General features: G+C 42.0%; 1 protein-coding gene across 1 annotated transcript; it reads right to left on the reverse strand.

Moving 5' to 3' along the window:
• Positions 1 to 486: 486 nt before the first annotated feature.
• LOC121514198 (phosphoinositide 3-kinase regulatory subunit 4-like) lies at positions 487 to 16,719 on the reverse strand. Its single transcript, XM_041794299.1, has 7 exons — positions 16,669 to 16,719; positions 16,427 to 16,591; positions 16,141 to 16,352; positions 15,911 to 16,010; positions 14,203 to 14,323; positions 5,895 to 5,951; positions 487 to 504 (listed from the first exon to the last, which is right to left on the reverse strand). The coding sequence occupies exons 1-7, from the start codon at positions 16,692 to 16,694 to the stop codon at positions 487 to 489; spliced, it is 699 nt and encodes a 232-aa protein (XP_041650233.1). The 5' UTR covers positions 16,695 to 16,719.
• Positions 16,720 to 18,320: the final 1,601 nt, after the last annotated feature.

Raw genomic sequence — 18,320 nt, forward strand, 5'->3', positions numbered from 1 at the left:
TGAGCAAAACCCAGTTCCAGCTGGTCATCATCACGTTTTCCGTCTTGATGTCGCCGTGGCGGACGCTGGCTTTGTGCACCTGGTTGACGGCAGTGAGAATCTGGAAGGCCAGCCAGCGTTTCTCCACGTTGTTGAGGAAAGGCCGGGTGCTGATGCGGTCGTAGAGGTTGTCCCGGACATACTGGCTGAACAAGATGGCGGCCTTTTCGTTCAGGGAGGTTTTCTGGAAGGGCAGACAGTTCTGACAGGAGTGCAGTCTGATCTTCAGGTCCTCCAGCTCCTGTTTGTAGCTGGTCAGAGGCAGAGACGGGTCCTGGATGGCGAACACTTTGACCACCACCAGGCCCTCTCTGTGTGTGGCTCGGGCCACCTTAAAGAAGCGCGTGCTGCCCAGACTCTTGTCGTACTCATGGTCGTGGATGTCTGAGAAGTAGCTGTCCACAGAGAGGATCTGGGAGGGGGCGATCCCCGCCAGCTGGTTCCCCATCACACCTCAGCACACGCCTGTGGAAAAGATCATACAAGACGATGTTTAGAAGGCTGCTTCCATTCTGTAGCGTAGGATCACATCATTAACTTGGTAGTTAGGGGTACAGTGGAGCTTTAAGGATGCACTAATCTCTTAATGGGCCAGAGCTTAAACAAGTGTTCAGGTGGACATCAGGCCTGGTGGAGATCCTTCAGAATCTCACTTGCATTTAAAAATAAATGTAAAAACAAAAGCAGAAAACTTAGCTTTAAACCCTTTTTGACAAAAATAAAAAATGAAAACAGCTGGTCTTCATTCAAGACTTTTTAAGAGTAAATTACCTCCATCTGTGGACATTAAACATCACCAGAAAGACCTCCTCTCTGTATCCCACAGTCTCCAGAATGTCTATCTACCAGCCCTGGAGACGTTTATTTATATCAGCAGACTGTGTGGTAACTTTTCAAAAGCCTTGTATCATTTTATGCAGATGACACCATCATTTACTGCTGTCTTTATCAGCTACTCACGCAGACAGAGTTTTTACCATCCGCTTTCAATGTTCAGTCTCAGAAACTTGATCTGTTTTAAATGCTGATTAAACAAAACTCACTAAAAGCGCTTTCACATTAGGCCCAGTTGTTTCAAACTGTGCCACGACGTGATTCCTCCCCCTCCCCAGCTGGCTTGTTTTCACACTAGCAACAACGAACCGTGCCCGGGCCCACTAGCATATTTACTCAGTCTGAAACAGCAGGTGGTGGTATGCATGTAGCTGTTTTACAGCCCTGCAAAGGAGGAGAAAGAAGAAGAAGCTATCAAGGCAACCACTGGGGTCATGACCTGAGCAAAGATTATTTTTGTTTTGACCCGGCAAAAAGTCCGTCCTGCAGCCATGGATGATTAAAATCTCTTTTAAGATGCCAGCAACTTTGCTCTTCATATCTGCACATCTACTACAGCTCAGAGGATTCAGTGGGCTCGTGCTGTGCAGATACAGCAGTTTTTGAGGTGACGGGAGACTTTTATTGCCTTTGCACCTCCTCTCACTGACTCCAACTTGTAAGGTGAGTCACAGCAGACTGTTTATTGGCTGGATTCTGATGATTTCTACCCTTTATTGAGGAAAAATGTGAACAAACTGCCGCGCTGTGGAAAGAAGTTTAGTTTTTACGATGACATCAAAAAGCTGAAAAGGGGCTCTGTCCCGTATCCAAGCGCGGTTGCATTCACATCTCATCCGAACCGTGCCAGAGTCCACTTGAATCGCACCCGAGACCACCTCCCCAAGTAGGCCCAGGCCCGGTGCCCAGGCGTGGTTCATTTGCATTCACACTACCAAAACGAACTGGACTTTGGGCTCAAGTGCACTCAGATCAAGGACTGGGCCCCTAGTGTGAAAGCACCCCCATAGATGGGTGTAACCAGGGAATGTCCCATCAATCTAAAAGGTCACATATCGTGCAAAAATCACATTTCCAGGCTTTTCTAACAAAAATGTACACTCCTGGCCTGTCAACAATCCCCCCCAAGAATCAGAAAAATCCATTCCTTTCCCCCCATCTCTCTCCAACTTTCAGAAAATGTGTGCTGAAACAAGCTGTTTATATTTTCCCCTCATGATGTCATGTGGGGAATTAGCCACATCCATTTATTGAGAGAGGCGGAGTCAGGGGTGGTTTCAGACAGCTCGTTAACATTTACAAAACAACACACTCATTCCCTACTCCCTACCCACTCTATAGAGAGGAGCAGATAGTGGACCATATACTTGACTATATACTTGGCTATATACTGGACTATATAGTGGACCATATAGTGGACCATATAGTGGACTATATACTGGACTATATAGTGGACCATATAGTGGACTATATACTGGACTATATAGTGGACCATATAGTGGACTATATACTGGACTATATAGTGGACCATATAGTGGACCATATAGTGGACTATATACTGGACCATATAGTGGACCATATACTTGACTATATACTGGACCATATAGTGGACCATATACTGGACTACATACTGGACTATATAGTGGACCTTATAGTGGACTATATACTGGACTATATAGTGGACTATATACTGGACTATATAGTGGACCATATAGTGGACTATATAGTGGACCATATAGTGGACTATATAGTGGACTATATAGTGGACCATATAGTGGACCATATACTGGACCATATACTGGACTATATAGTGGACTATATAGTGGACCATATAGTGGACCATATAGTGGACTATATAGTGGACCATATAGTGGACTATATAGTGGACTATATAGTGGACCATACAGTGGACCATATAGTGGACCATATAGTGGACTATATAGTGGACCATACAGTGGACCATATAGTGGACCATATAGTGGACTATATAGTGGACTTTATAGTGGACCATATAGTGGACCATATAGTGGACTATATAGTGGACCATATACTGGACTATATAGTGGACTATATACTGGACTATATAGTGGACCATATAGTGGACTATATACTGGACTATATAGTGGACCATATAGTGGACTATATACTGGACTATATAGTGGACCATATAGTGGACCATATAGTGGACTATATACTGGACTATATAGTGGACCATATAGTGGACTATATACTGGACTATATAGTGGACCATATAGTGGACCATATAGTGGACTATATACTGGACTATATAGTGGACCATATAGTGGACTATATACTGGACTATATAGTGGACCATATAGTGGACTATATACTGGACTATATAGTGGACCATATAGTGGACCATATAGTGGACTATATACTGGACCATATAGTGGACCATATACTTGACTATATACTGGACCATATAGTGGACCATATACTGGACTACATACTGGACTATATAGTGGACCATATAGTGGACTATATACTGGACTATATAGTGGACTATATACTGGACTATATAGTGGACCATATAGTGGACTATATAGTGGACCATATAGTGGACCATATAGTGGACTATATAGTGGACTATATAGTGGACCATATAGTGGACCATATACTGGACCATATACTGGACTATATAGTGGACTATATAGTGGACCATATAGTGGACCATATAGTGGACTATATAGTGGACTATATAGTGGACCATATAGTGGACCATATAGTGGACCATATAGTGGACCATACAGTGGACCATATAGTGGACCATATAGTGGACTATATAGTGGACCATACAGTGGACCATATAGTGGACCATATGGTGGACTATATAGTGGACTTTATAGTGGACCATATAGTGGACCATATAGTGGACTATATAGTGGACCATATACTGGACTATATAGTGGACTATATACTGGACTATATAGTGGACCATATAGTGGACTATATACTGGACTATATAGTGGACCATATAGTGGACTATATAGTGGACTATATAGTGGACCATATACTGGACTATATAGTGGACTATATACTGGACTATATAGTGGACCATATACTGGACTATATAGTAGACCATATACTGGACTATATACTGGACTATATAGTGGACTATATAGTGGACTATAAAGTGGACCATATACTGGACTATATAGTGGACTATATAGTGGACTATATACTGGACTATATAGTGGACTATATAGTAGACCATATACTGGACTATATACTGGACTATATAGTGGACTATATAGTGGACTATATACTGGACTATATAGTGGACTATATACTGGACTATATAGTAGACCATATACTGGACTATATACTGGACTATATAGTGGACTGTATACTGGACTATATAGTGGACCATATACTGGACTATATACTGGACTATATAGTGGACCATATACTGGACTATATAGTGGACTATATACTGGACTATATACTGGACTATAATAATGTGGACTATATACTGGACTATAAAGTGGACCATATACTGGACTATATAGTGGACTATATAGTGGACTATATAGTGGACCATATAGTGGACTATATACAGGACTATATAGTGGACTATATACTGGACTATATCTATAAAAAAGCTTGTGTTTTTAGTGCCAAAATAGTCTACATTTTTATGTGTAAGGTAACTTATTTTTGCATAAAGATGATGGTCTAATGACTTGTAAGCCTCAGAGTTACTCCGTTTTAAATCCTTAACATTTTCTCACAGATTTGGTTCAAACCAACAAACAACACAGAATTAAATAAAGTTTTCATGTGTTGCTGTGCTTCTCTCATTCATCCATCATGTTTAGGAGCAGCAGCCGCTATGCATGATGGTAAATATTGCTGGGTTAGTGAGCATTTCATTGTTTATTACTTTTCAAAATGCATTGTGGGATAGAATGAGTGCACTATCTAGTGAACAGCAATGCTCACTCATAATTCAGACTAGGGATGCACGGAAATGAAAATTCTTGGCCGAAACCGAAAACGAGGAAACCAAGGCCGAAAACCGAAACACCGAAATAATTATGCCAATTATTAGTACCATTTAGTTTATGGCTATGACTATGTTCTAACCTCACTAAATTCAATTGCAATTGCATAAATTAATATTAATGCTTCAAAGAATAAATCAATTATAAAAACTATGTAAATATTTATTAAGCACTGACATTCCAACAATGCACAATATAAAATAAAATAAAATACAAAATAAAATGTTTAACTTGACCCCACTCATGTCTACATTAAATCAGTGGTTCTCAACCTTTTCTTAGTCATGTACCCCCTGTGAAGTAATTTTTCAGTCATGTACCCCCTAAACAGCACAAAGCTTTTTGGCCAAAAAGAAAGACATTAAAGAGTGCTGTGACAGCCGTCTGATTTATCAAACTTTGTAACTGATAAACACTTTCAAATTACAAGTATTAGATTTTTTTGAACATTTTAAATGTTAAAAAATGCATGACTAAACTCAAGGCACATCTTCTCATCACTAAGTGTGGGAATTCAGATTAGTGTAGTGAACAGTGAGTAGAAAGACTTTAAACCATTTAAGCCCAGAAGTGTGCAAAACTCTGCTCAGCTGCAGCGTCTCTCTGGAACAATTTGGAAATAAAAACACAGAGCCAGAGAGACCTAAACACCTGTAAATAATTAACTAATTATAAAATGACAGCTTAGTGCCCCTTTTTGGGATCATAATAAAGATCTCTTCTCAAACTGAAATCATGAACTTAGTTATAGATCAACATTTATTCACAAAACTTTGGCCGAATTTTCGGTGCACCCCCACTCACAGCCGATCACAGAGCTCCTCTCTAGGAGGTAAACTAACCAAACAAACCCGCTGCCTGCATCACATCGCGGTGGTCTGTTTAACTCCAGAATGTTCGCTGATAAAAATGTCTTTCTTTCGTAGACAGTGGGGGTTATTTAGCCTCTAAATGAGCCGCCATTCATCAGGAAAAGTGAGTAATTGTTAAACTTACCAGCAGCTCCCGTTTCTTCAGCATCTTCCGTGAAATCCCACCGCGGAGCGTTTTTCTCTGACAGCACACAGTCCACCATGTCACAAGCACTGAGGGCAGGGCGATCAGCACTTCCGGTTAGGGCTCCAAAATAAAACGAAATTACGTACGGGAGATGTCCCAGAAATGATCCGTATGTCCGTTTCCTCTACAAAATATAAATAAATAAGTAAATAGAAATTATCGAAATGATTGAGACTGAATCGATTTGTTTGCATTAAATGTATTTGTTCATCAATTGATTTATTTATTCAAATCAAATAACATGTATGTTTTTATTTTTAAAAAATATAGATTTTATTTTTAATTTATCTATTTTTTTTCTATTTCTAAATTTCCTTTATTGCTACCAGTGTTAATTTTGTCATTTTAAATTAACCGTAAATAGGTTGATCAACCTTTAATGTAGACTAACAAAAATTAGATCTTTGGTGAGAAAAACTGAGACTGAAAGTAATTTCAGTTTTTTCAAGAATACTAAAACAAGACTAGAATATTAGTGCTTGACTACTGATATTTAGAAAAATCATAATAATTCTCTACATTACTTATAAGGTATGCCAGTGTTTTCATTATTTGAAATTAAAAGAAGAATTGAAAATGCATTAAAATTGGTGTTTACCATCAAATCAGTGTTAAAATGATTGTTAGTTCAAAGGGATTAAATGATATGACAGTAAGTAAAGACTGAAAAATAAAAGATAGATAGATAGATAGATAGATAGATAGATAGATAGATAGATAGATAATCTAATGGCAAGGACTAAGACCACATTTTTAAAAGCTATCAAATTTAACAGAGAATTTTACTCTTCTTTCAGATCTATATATTGTTTTAAGGTATGAATTTGTATATATTAAATTAACTAATGGTATTTTGTAATGTAAATTAATAATATGATAGACATTTTTTCTGTTTCATTTTCTCTATCTACTTATTAATTCTCTTTCCATTTTAATTAATTAATTAATTAATTAATTAATTAATTAAAAAAAATACTCCTTTTGACTGCCAGCAGCTTCTGTATCTGTCTAGCCACTATTATAATCATTAAAGTGAACTCGTTGGTCGAGTTTTGGATTAAGACAAGTTGTAAAACTTCTTGTCCTTCAAAGTTATAACAAGAATAAAAAAAACAAATCAGCTGTGTGAATTAATATTTCCATGATTTAATTTAATGATACACCGTTCATCTTCTGGGGAAGTTATCGTTAACTTAACGAACCGTAAACAACCACACAGCGGCTCTCGCTTGCTGCCTGTGCCAGAAAGTTACTTCTGGATAAAACAAAGATCCTATATAATGCAAGAGGACGACTTGATAAGTCCGATTTTGTCAGCACGTCAGGTAAGAAGTGGTTAGAAGCTGTGGCATGCTGTTCACTTGACGGCTAACCTTGCAGAGCAGATGGATACGCCCTTTTCCTTGTTTTTCACGAGTTTTGTTTTTCGCGAATCCATCTAGCAAAGCTCCCATCTGAACCATTTGGGCCCGGTTAGAAAGTAGCTGTGTTTCCATTACACTTGGAAACGCGCAATATCGAAATAGCGCAAAAAAAAAACTGGTAATGGAAACACCTGAATTTCGAAAAAAAAAAAAAACCTAAAATATCGCTAAAAAGTTTTTACACTTGCATGAAGAGGTTTTTCAGGCATTTGAATATACAAATATATCACAAAAGTGTAATGGAAACACTTTTTCCGCATTTACAAGTCACGGGACATGACGTATGGTGTCACATGACCAGTCACTCTGAGACAACATGGCGCGATACGTGTAGACAGAAGAAGAGACGAGACTTTTCTTAACATCATACTTCCACCCTTATACATGGCTTTTGCCATACATATGGACTTTACCTCTGAACTATCATCAGTTGCCTTCATCTTTTGTTCAACATTATCAAGGCAACCACCATAGATGTAACCAAAGCCGTACCAACATGCAACAGGTTTTGAGCGGCAAGCTTCCCTGCAGCGAATTCACTCAAAATGAGATTTTACGAGAATTGCAAGGCCTATGCCCAAAACTCCCTTCAATGGAAACGCATTCAAAGCACAATTGTACTTAATCGAAATTTAAGAAATATCGCTTTTATTTTGCAAAAAAAAAAAAACTGTAATGAAAGCCCAGCTAGCGACGGGACCAATCAGCTACAAGGAGCAGTACTTTCAGGTGCAGCAGAGTCGTGATGTAAACAAGCAGCAGCAAGAACTGGTGCAGTTATGGAGGAAGAGATTAATGTGGATGCTGCTAAAGCGCCAGTTTTATCAGAACTTGATGACATTTCTTTGTTAAAAGAAGAACAAAGAACAGCAGTGAGTTCTTTTCTTTTCAAAAACCACAAAAGTAGAGTACTTGCATGTCTGTAGTCGCCATGTTTCGTGTTATCCTCAGTAGCTGCGCACGTGCAGCTTGCTAGCTGCTACGTCACGTGTTTTGTTGCTCTGATTGGCCCATAGAGATGTGACAGAACGTTCACCCAATCATACTCCGAGGATTTTTTCAAAGCCTCTGCCTTTTCTCAAATGTTTCCTATTGAAGCTTTCCCAGATGGACGTGTGAAACAAATCCATCTGGCGTGTCAGGTTACATGATGGCACCAAAGAGGGCAATTCGTCAAATTTTATCCACATAGAGCCTTAATGTGGTGTCCTTTAAGATAAATGACATTAATTAGTCAGCATATAGGGAGCCACAAGGGGGAGTTTTTTCAAATTTCTCAACAAATAGTGCACCAAAGAAGGCAGTATATCTAATCCATCAACACAGGAGCCACCATAGAAAGGGACATGTCACAATTCAGCTATGGCTAAATCCCGCCCTCAAACGCGATAAGCCAATCACAGTGCGTACAGCCACTCCAATACACTCAGACATCGGCTGCCTGGACGTCCATTGAAATGAATAGGAGAAAGTACGTTTTTGTCTGTTTTATGAGGTTTTTTGAGATTTTAAGTTTAAAAATGGTCAAACGATGTTCATGGGGTACATGCGACTCCAACACAAGGTATCCTGAGAGGCTGGGCGACAGAGTGTTTTTTTTACCCTTTCCTAAGCCACATCTAAACCTAGAATAGTGTCTTCATTGGATAAAAGTTTTTCAGTAGACCACAACATCAGCTCAACAGGGAGAAAATTAACATCTGTTCTAAGGTAAGCCAACATCGTATTTGAGGCAGCATATTGTCACTTTGCTGGAAAGAAATATAAAGTTATCTTTAACATCTCTAACGTTAGGTAAAGTTAGCCTAATAGCTCCTAGCTGCGTTGTTCGTTGTGTCACGTTTGTTGGGAGTTCATTGGCATTGGTTGTTCTAGTTTTTATTCTTTGGTGATCGTACATCATTGTTAGCTGTTGTCCAAAGGGCTCTAGTTAAACTAACGTTAACTTCTGGAGCTCAGCTTCATGAACTTATCTATAATAGCCAAGATAACAAAGGTTGGCAAGTAATGCTGAATGATTGAATGTAAATACTATAACACCAAACTAACGGAGAGACACTCGTGGTAAAGATGGTAAAAAGGCCGTTATATTTTTCTCATATTCTGAGCCTAAAACCTTAACTTCAGTGGCTCTTTGATGCTGATCCTCTATCTTGTGGTCTGAGATTGTGATGGCAAAGAAATGCGGTTTATTACATTTGCACTGGGACCTGTAAATTTTGGCTCGTAGCTGAGGCTTTTTATCGACCTTCTCAACAATAAAATGATTAATATATCCCTCCAATGTGTAGTTTAGACCCTTCTGGTGACAACTGCAATAGCGTCTGTCACTGAATGTTCATCGTTTGTTTGAGTGAGTGGAGGGGGCGTGGCTTAGCCATAGGTCAATTGTCTATTTAGGGGTTACCAAGAGTGGGCAACATGCCAAATGTGTGTAGAAGGTACCAAGGAGGGCAAAATTCTATTTTTTTCCTCACTGAGGGCATACAAATGGGCAATATGCTAAATTATATCCAAAGCGACTGAAGGCTGCACTCTGTGTGTCTGCAGCCACGGCGCGCTTTGGCTCCTCTCTTTCTATAGTGGGCGGAGCCTTCTCTCACTCCCAGTGTGTGTGAAGTGAGACGGACAGACGTGGCTGAGAGAAGTGCTTTCGCGGACCGGCCGCAGCTTGTCGAAAAAGAGGGGGCACAGAGTGAAATATGGAGCCATTTCGCTTAAACAGCCGACAGTGAAGGCAGGCCAAAAGACACTTCAAAACCCGTGTGTAAAGCCTGCTACCAGCACACGCAGACCAAGGGAGGAAACACATCTAATATGGCAAAACACCTTGCTGTTCGCCATCCGCAATTGTTTTGAATTCAAAGAGCGACAGGTTAGCAAATGTGACAGAGATGCCCTCAAATATACTGTAAATCTTTGGTTGCATTTGACGATGCAATTAATCGGTCCCTCCGGAAAAAAAAAACAACAACTTTTGTTTTGTGATTGATGCGGACAAAAAATTTTGATTTTCCAAAACAATACGATGTACTTTAACTAGTTTTTTGAAATGTATTTTCACGGTTGTCCTCTCTAAGCCGAGGCGTTTTCACGTCCTCTGTCAGCCGCCGAATGTGTCGCTTATTAAGCGGCGAAAATATGCGACCTCCGCTTAATCAGCGAAAATTGCTTAATTTGTTGAATTGTGCAATCGCATAATGGCATTCTTCTGGAGAGATGGCTTCATCTATATCGTTAGTAGATGAGCTGAGTAGAGCCCACGCAGCCCCCAGCTACAGAGCTGCATGGAATCATGATGTAGTTTAATAAGGTGACACCTGGTTATGAATATAACTGTAAACATGACGTTAACTATGAAATAAGCCACCTGAACTCAAGTATACTTTACTTAAAAAAAAAAAATCTCATTTATAATGTTATGAATGTGTCAATTCAATTCAGTGTATAAACAGCATAGGCTAAACAATGGGGTCACAGAGCATGAAAATAAATAAATGTTAATGTTAACTGTTAATCTGGCAGGATTATGAACCTGCTCACTACAGCACTACAGTGCATTAAAGAAGCTGTCACACTAATGACTCAATACACCTCTGTGTGCTCTACTCAACTGATTTTCTAGTTTTCCATTTAGTCGAATTATGCTGAAAAATTATACATGAGCACAGGCCAGGCTCTCTAGATGACAGTGTCATCTATTACTCCATTAGTTTTACGGAGCTTTAGATTTTGCCATAGTATTGTTTCAGTATTGGTATCGAGATACTTTAGGCAGGTATCGTATCGAGGTCATAATTTTGGTATCGTGACAACACTACCTCCACCCCAGCCTCCTCCTTTATAGACTAAAGCTTCACCTCCTCCACCCCAGCCTCCTCCTTTATAGACTAAAGCTTCACCTCCTCCACCCCAGCCTCCTCCTTTATAGACTAAAGCTTGACCTCCTCCACCCCAGCCTCCTCCTTTATAGACTAAAGCTTGACCTCCTCCACCCCAGCCTCCTCCTTTATAGACTAAAGCTTCACCTCCTCCACCCCAGCCTCCTCCTTTATTGACCAAAGCTTCTCCTCCTCCACCCCAACCTCCTCCTTTATAGCAAAAAGCTTCTCCTCCTCCACCCCAGCCTCCTCCTTTATAGCAAAAAGCTTCACCTCCTCCACCCCAGCCTCCTCCTTTATAGCAAAAAGCTTCTCCTCCTCCACCCCAGCCTCCTCCTTTAATGACTAAAGCTTCACCTCCTCCACCCCAGCCTCCTCCTTTATAGCAAAAAGCTTCACCTCCTCCACCCCAGCCTCCTCCTTTATAGACTAAAGCTTCACCTCCTCCACCCCAGCCTCCTCCTTTATTGACTAAAGCTTCTCCTTCTCGACCCCAGCTTCCTCCTTTATTGACTAAAGCTTCACCTCCTCCACCCCAGTCTCCCCCTTTATTGACTAAAGCTTCACCTCCTCCACCCCAGTCTCCTCCTTTAATGACTAAAGCTTCTCCTCCTCCACCCCAGCCTCCTCCTTTAATGACTAAAGCTTCACCTCCTCCACCCCAGCCTCCTCCTTTAATGACTAAAGCTTCACCTCCTCCACCCCAGCCTCCTCCTTTATAGACTAAAGCTTGACCTCCTCCACCCCAGCCTCCTCCTTTATAGACTAAAGCTTGACCTCCTCCACCCCAGCCTCCTCCTTTATAGACTAAAGCTTCACCTCCTCCACCCCAGCCTCCTCCTTTATTGACTAAAGCTTCACCTCCTCCACCCCAGCCTCCTCCTTTATAGCAAAAAGCTTCACCTCCTCCACCCCAGCCTCCTCTTTTATAGACTAAAGCTTCACCTCCTCCACCCTAGCCTCCTCCTTTATAGACTAAAGCTTCACCTCCTCCACCCCAGTCTCCTCCTTTAATGACTAAAGCTTCTCCTTCTCCACCCCAGCTTCCTCCTTTATTGACTAAAGCTTCTCCTCCTCCACCCCAGCCTCCTCCTTTATTGACTAAAGCTTCACCTCCTCCACCCCAGCCTCCTCCTTTATAGACTAAAGCTTCTCCTCCTCCACCCCAGCCTCCTCCTTTATAGCAAAAAGCTTCTCCTCCTCCACCCCAGCCTCCTCCTTTATAGCAAAAAGCTTCACCTCCTCCACCCCAGCCTCCCCCTTTATAGACTAAAGCTTCACCTCCTCCACCCCAGCCTCCTCCTTTATTGACTAAAGCTTCACCTCCTCCACCCTAGCTTCCTCCTTTATTGACTAAAGCTTCACCTCCTCCACCCCAGCCTCCTCCTTTATTGACTAAAGCTTCACCTCCTCCACCCCAGCCTCCTCCTTTATAGCAAAAAGCTTCACCTCCTCCACCCCAGCCTCCCCCTTTATAGACTAAAGCTTCTCCTCCTCCACCCTAGCTTCCTCCTTTATTGACTAAAGCTTCACCTCCTCCACCCCAGCCTCCTCCTTTATAGCAAAAAGCTTCACCTCCTCCACCCCAGCCTCCTCTTTTATAGACCAAAGCTTCACCTCCTCCACCCCAGTCTCCTCCTTTATAGACTAAAGCTTCACCTCCTCCACCCCAGTCTCCTCCTTTATTGACTAAAGCTTCACCTCCTCCACCCCAGCCTCCTCCTTTAATGACTAAAGCTTCACCTCCTCCACCCCAGCCTCCTCCTTTAATGACTAAAGCTTCACCTCCTCCACCCCAGTCTCCTCCTTTATTGACTAAAGCTTGTTGCACCCTCATATTCAGATTCATGCTACTGTGGATTAAGTGATGAAATAATTTCTTTTTTTTCAGTACACATTGTCATTTATGTGTCCATCCACATGGTTTCTAGCCATGTGCTCCATGGAAGGTCAAAGCAGCTGCTTGACTAACCCAGGGAGCTTCTTCAGAGCAAAGCCTTCTCTGCAAAATAAAACTGTAGGCTGTATCCATTTTGCAATAAAATGGTAAAATGTATGATGAGTGTTCCTGATTGAATGTAGGTTATAATATTGATTTATTGTAAGTTGAGCAATCCAACAATGATCATATATTAAATCGCAATATTGGAAAAAAAAATCGCATCTAGATTATTTTTGCAAATGGTTCAGCCCTCATTCCAAAGAGAATACATTTACAATATAAACAGGAAAACACTGTAGAAGAGCAGAAAGAGGAGAGCTTCCTTCAACAATGTGGAATCATATACACAGAAAAAGGCACAAAAAAGGTGGGTGGCCCCTTCCTGGTTAAGATGTCCTAGCTTTTTAGGGAACTGTACCAAAACGCTGCAAATAAATACCTCCTTCTTTTTGCAAGTTGGACAGTGTGAGAGTTTTCTTTGAACTGTTAGCCCATTGAGAGATCCAGTATGTCTGTGGCTCTCAAATCTCTTCTTTGTTGTTTTTTTCTTTAAATATTGTTTTTGATATTTTGCCTTTATTGAATAGAGAGCTGGAAAGAGCCAGGACACATGGAGAGAGAGAGAGAGTGTTGGGGGAGTCATGCACCAAACATCCGCCCAGTGCCCAGCGTGTGGAGGACTACAGCCTCAGCATGTGGGAGCCTGTTCTACCAACTGAGCTAAACCAGAACCCTAAAACTGTTTACAGAATACAGAGGGAAATACTGAAATCTTTCATTCATCCTTGAGCTGTGGTGGACATTTATGCAGAAAACCCTCAAAGCATTCTTGAGATCTTACATTCATAAGAATGGCCTGACTTTCATGCAGATAAAAACCCAATCTGACTGTTCCTGCTTAAATCTAACCAGGAAGAGGACTCTGTGGAAGTGGACTCACTCAGTTTAAATCTCAGTGAGCCACAGAGAGGCATGATGGGAGACGTTGGTCTACTCACCTGTACGACTTCAGTCCCCTCGATGATCTTCCTGCTGTACATGACAGACGGCCAGCGCAGTGAGTCGTTGGCTCCGCCGGCCACGATGTACGAGTGCTCGGGATAGGCCAAATCCCAGAACCTGGAACCACAACAAACCTCAACATCACTGTACTGAAAAACCACGATCAGCTGTTCTCATCACTGTGAGGGTTATTAAAAGTTTCTGCTGCTTTTTCAGGGTTCTGTTTTCACCATGTTTGTATCTGAGGGGAGAAATTCTCCAGAATTTCACTATAAAGGCTTTAGAGTTAGATTCCAGATGGTTCTGTGGTCAGAATTTCTGCCAGTGATCCTGGGAGAGTCTAGAGCTGTCAGCTGTTCAAAGAGCCAAACTTCCTCTCCTCTTTAGTTTCTGTTTTAATCATTTTGATGATTGTGAATGTGATGAAGGAGCAGAGTATCTGTCACACATGGATCACAGATGGATTTGAAAAACTAAAACAACTTTACTGCCTCGTTATTAAGAGTCTGTTTGGATCAAAAGCAGGAAGTCTGAGACACGGGTTCCAGGGAATCTGCAGAGCTTCAGAGTTTCATTTTAAAAATCTAAAAATAAAAGCTCTGAACTTGAGACTCAAATATGCAGGTTTTATTGATGCCTGCTGCACACAAAGGACAAACTCAGTTGAAACTTGACGTGACTTTTGACTGAAGCTGAAAGAATCAGAAGTTTGATTCAGTCTAGGAAATAATGACTGAAGTTGGTTTGATGGATTTTAGAGAAGTGAGCACACTAACAATACCTCACATTCTGTTTAATAACCTTTAAGTTCAGCCACTGATCCGTCAAACTTGAAAATTTATCTGTGATTAGATTATATCTTCTGGCCAGACCTGAGCAGACCTGGGTTCACCTGGTTAACTAATGATCACAGATGTCTGAGATTGATTTCAGTGACCCAAAGAGCCCTGAGACACAACACTAAAATCTTATTTACATAATAGTGTGGAAGAGGTGTAGACTCAAAGCCAGGGTGTCAAACTCAATCATAGCAGGGGCCAGACTCTGGATTCAGGTCTAACCTGAGGGCCTAACAGGGTCTCCTTTTCAAACAGAAACCTAATCAGATGTAGGAGATAAGACCGACATTATTCACACCCAGAAGTTGATAATAGTTTACTGCACTTTAAAAGTATTCTGTTACGGTTGTAGAGAAGTGAATCTGTCACCTCTTTTTAAGCCTGCTGTCACTGTTTTCTTTCTTTCTTTTTTTTTTTTTTTTAAGATTTATTTTTAGGCATTTTTGTGCCTTTATTAGATAGAGGAGGACAGTGGATAGAGTCGGAAACAGGGTCAAGAGTGGGGGAGAGACATGCGGTAAGGCGCCTCAGGCCGGATTCGAACCCGGGCTGCCCGCGTACATGGGAGCGCCTTTAATCACTAGGCCACCTGCTCCCCCACTGTTTTCTATCTGACCTTCACTGCCATTCTGATTCCACCCGTTCTAAAATAACGTGCATAAATAAATGAGACACAGAGACATACCTGCATCTCAGAGAGAGGAGGAGCAGAACTCGCCCACAGGGTGAATTTTCGATCGCCTGTCTCCATGTCCCACATCGACACCTCGTTGTTTCCCTGGACGGCTGCAGAGAGATGAAATTTAACATTTACCTCATTAAATCAAACATTCAGAGAGACATGATCCACTCTCACTCCTCTGACCTGCGATCACTGATGATTGGTAGAGCGGATGCATGGGAGTGGTTAGAGATAGGGGGCTGGAACCGCATATCCCAGCATGCCATGGTGCCGCTGCTCGTACCTGCAGAGGAAGGAGAGTGAAGTGAGAAGACGGGACACATCTAAGCTCCTCCCTCCAATAATAATGTTACAGTATGAACTGCTGAGCTGTGCCATCATCGTCTCCACATCAACACCCAAACCCCACCCACCGAGGCAGAGCCAGCACTGGTGCATGTCCACGGTGAACGAGGTGATGAGTCCCAGGCGGAGGTCGTGGCGAAGTGTCCAGGCGTTTGTGTTGGAGCGAAGGTCCCAGCCAACCAGGGAGCCGTTCACGGTAGCGTACGCCAACACGGACTGAGCGCCCGAGTTAAAATGGTGGATGTCGACCGCACAGCCGTCCTCCTGCAGGTCCAGAGACCTAAAACACGAGAAGGGCGTGAAGAGACGTCCTCCTTCAGTAAATGTTTACACCTCTGAGTGTTGTTCTGTTACCTGGTCTGGAAAGGCTGCACTTTGGGGGATTTTGGGGGTTTGTTTGCTTCGACTGCGAGCAGCTGGATGGATCCGTTATCTGAGGCCACCGCCAAATAATGGGAGCCCTGGCAGAAGGTCAGCGTCTTCACGTGACCGCCGATTCGAGAGTACGTCAGCACAGACCTGCAGGAGGAAAGAGAGGGCACGTTTAGTCAGTGTGAGGAAAACTGAAACCGGGTTTTCTGGTGATTTAGACCCACCTGGTGGTCGTGGTCTTTCCCTCCATCTTCTGACTGTCCCACACTTTGACCGTGCCGTTGGATGCCGTAGCAAAGATGGAGTGTTCATCTGGGACTCTGATTCTGTTCACAGCAGCTTTGTGTTCGTGGAGGTGAGCGACCAGCAGACCTTTAGGATGCCATCCTGGAACAGAGTCAGTCAGGAGTCAGTCTGTCTGCTCATTCCTCAGACTAATCTAAACGCTCAGTTCTTTTATTATTTCATGTTTTACAAATAAATATATAAGCTTTATTTGTCTAAGAAGGTCAACTGTGCTGCTTTACACAGACAAATAAATGTAAAACATCAAAAAAAGTATTTTTTTTACAACAGCTTCACTTTATATTGTCTGTTTACCTGTGGGCAGTTAATGTTTATTTAACTTTTATCTAATTTTTCCTGTGGGATGAGGACAGAAATCCACTCTTACATCTAATCAACATTGTCTCCTTTAAGAGAGGTACTGACTCGATAAAATACGGTGTTAGAGAAGAACTCTCCATTTGAAGAAGGATGATCAGATCAGTGGGAGTTAGATGGACAGGAGTTCGGCCTGCAGCTCTGCAGAGTTTGATAACAGCGGGGCAGATATAACAGATTTGCTCTCTATGTTTTGGACTATAAATGCATAGTAATTTAATTTAACTAACCTGCTTGTTAAAGGTTCATTATGTCAGTATGACCAGGCTTATTCTCTGCCCATTTTGCCTCACAGGCCGACCCTGCAGCCTGTGACTCCTCCACTCATTCAAACCCTTGATTTCCAAACTGCTGCTGACTTTGGCCCGCCTCCACTGCTTAGTTATTGTGTTGAAGTAGGAAGTCTTTTAAATAAACCTGCTCTTCATAGGGTGAATTTACAGAGCAGTAAACCAGCATGTTTTGTTATATGGATGAACTTTACATAACGTGGGAGAAAGGCTGTTAAAAAGTGGCCTCAGGGGGAGCAGGTGACCTAGTGGTTAAAGGCGCTCCCCATGTACGCGGGCGGCCCGGGTTCGATTCCGGCCTGTGGCCTTTTACCACGTCTCTCCCCCACTCTTGACCCTGTTTCCAACCCTATCCACTGTCCTCCTCTATCTAATAAAGGCACAAAAATGCCCAAAAATAAATCTTAAAAAAAAAAAAAAAAAGAAAAAAGTGGCCTAAGTGTTCAACACAGCGAGCGATCCTGGAAGGCTTTGAGAGCCGCACAAACCGGGAAGCCACAAACCCCAAACCTCTGATCTAGACAAAGAGAAAATGACAAATAAACCTGAATCTGAAATACTAAACGTGTTAAAATGTCTGTTTTGTGTGACCTGGCGGAGGTGGTCGGCTCTCCCACTCGGCGCTCTCCATCATCTGTTTGGCCATACGCTCGGCGCTGCACTGCTCCCTCTTCTGCTGCCCCAGCTGCTGAAGCTCCGCCTTATGTAACCCACCTGTAATTTTAGCCATTCTGTGTTTTGCTTTAATGTCATTATCATAAGCAAAATGCCTTTTAAGCAGTAAGAGCACAAATATGCTACTGTCCCTTTAAGACCGCCATTGTTGTTTACTAATGCTCCACTAGGGAGAACTATGCGCTCAGACGCTGCAGCAGCAGAGGTAAAGGAAGCCACATGTGTGCAGCTTCTCCATTCTCTGTACC

Source organism: Cheilinus undulatus, linkage group 8, assembly GCF_018320785.1.
Source record: "Cheilinus undulatus linkage group 8, ASM1832078v1, whole genome shotgun sequence".
In the NCBI taxonomy this organism is placed as follows: domain Eukaryota; kingdom Metazoa; phylum Chordata; class Actinopteri; order Labriformes; family Labridae; genus Cheilinus; species Cheilinus undulatus.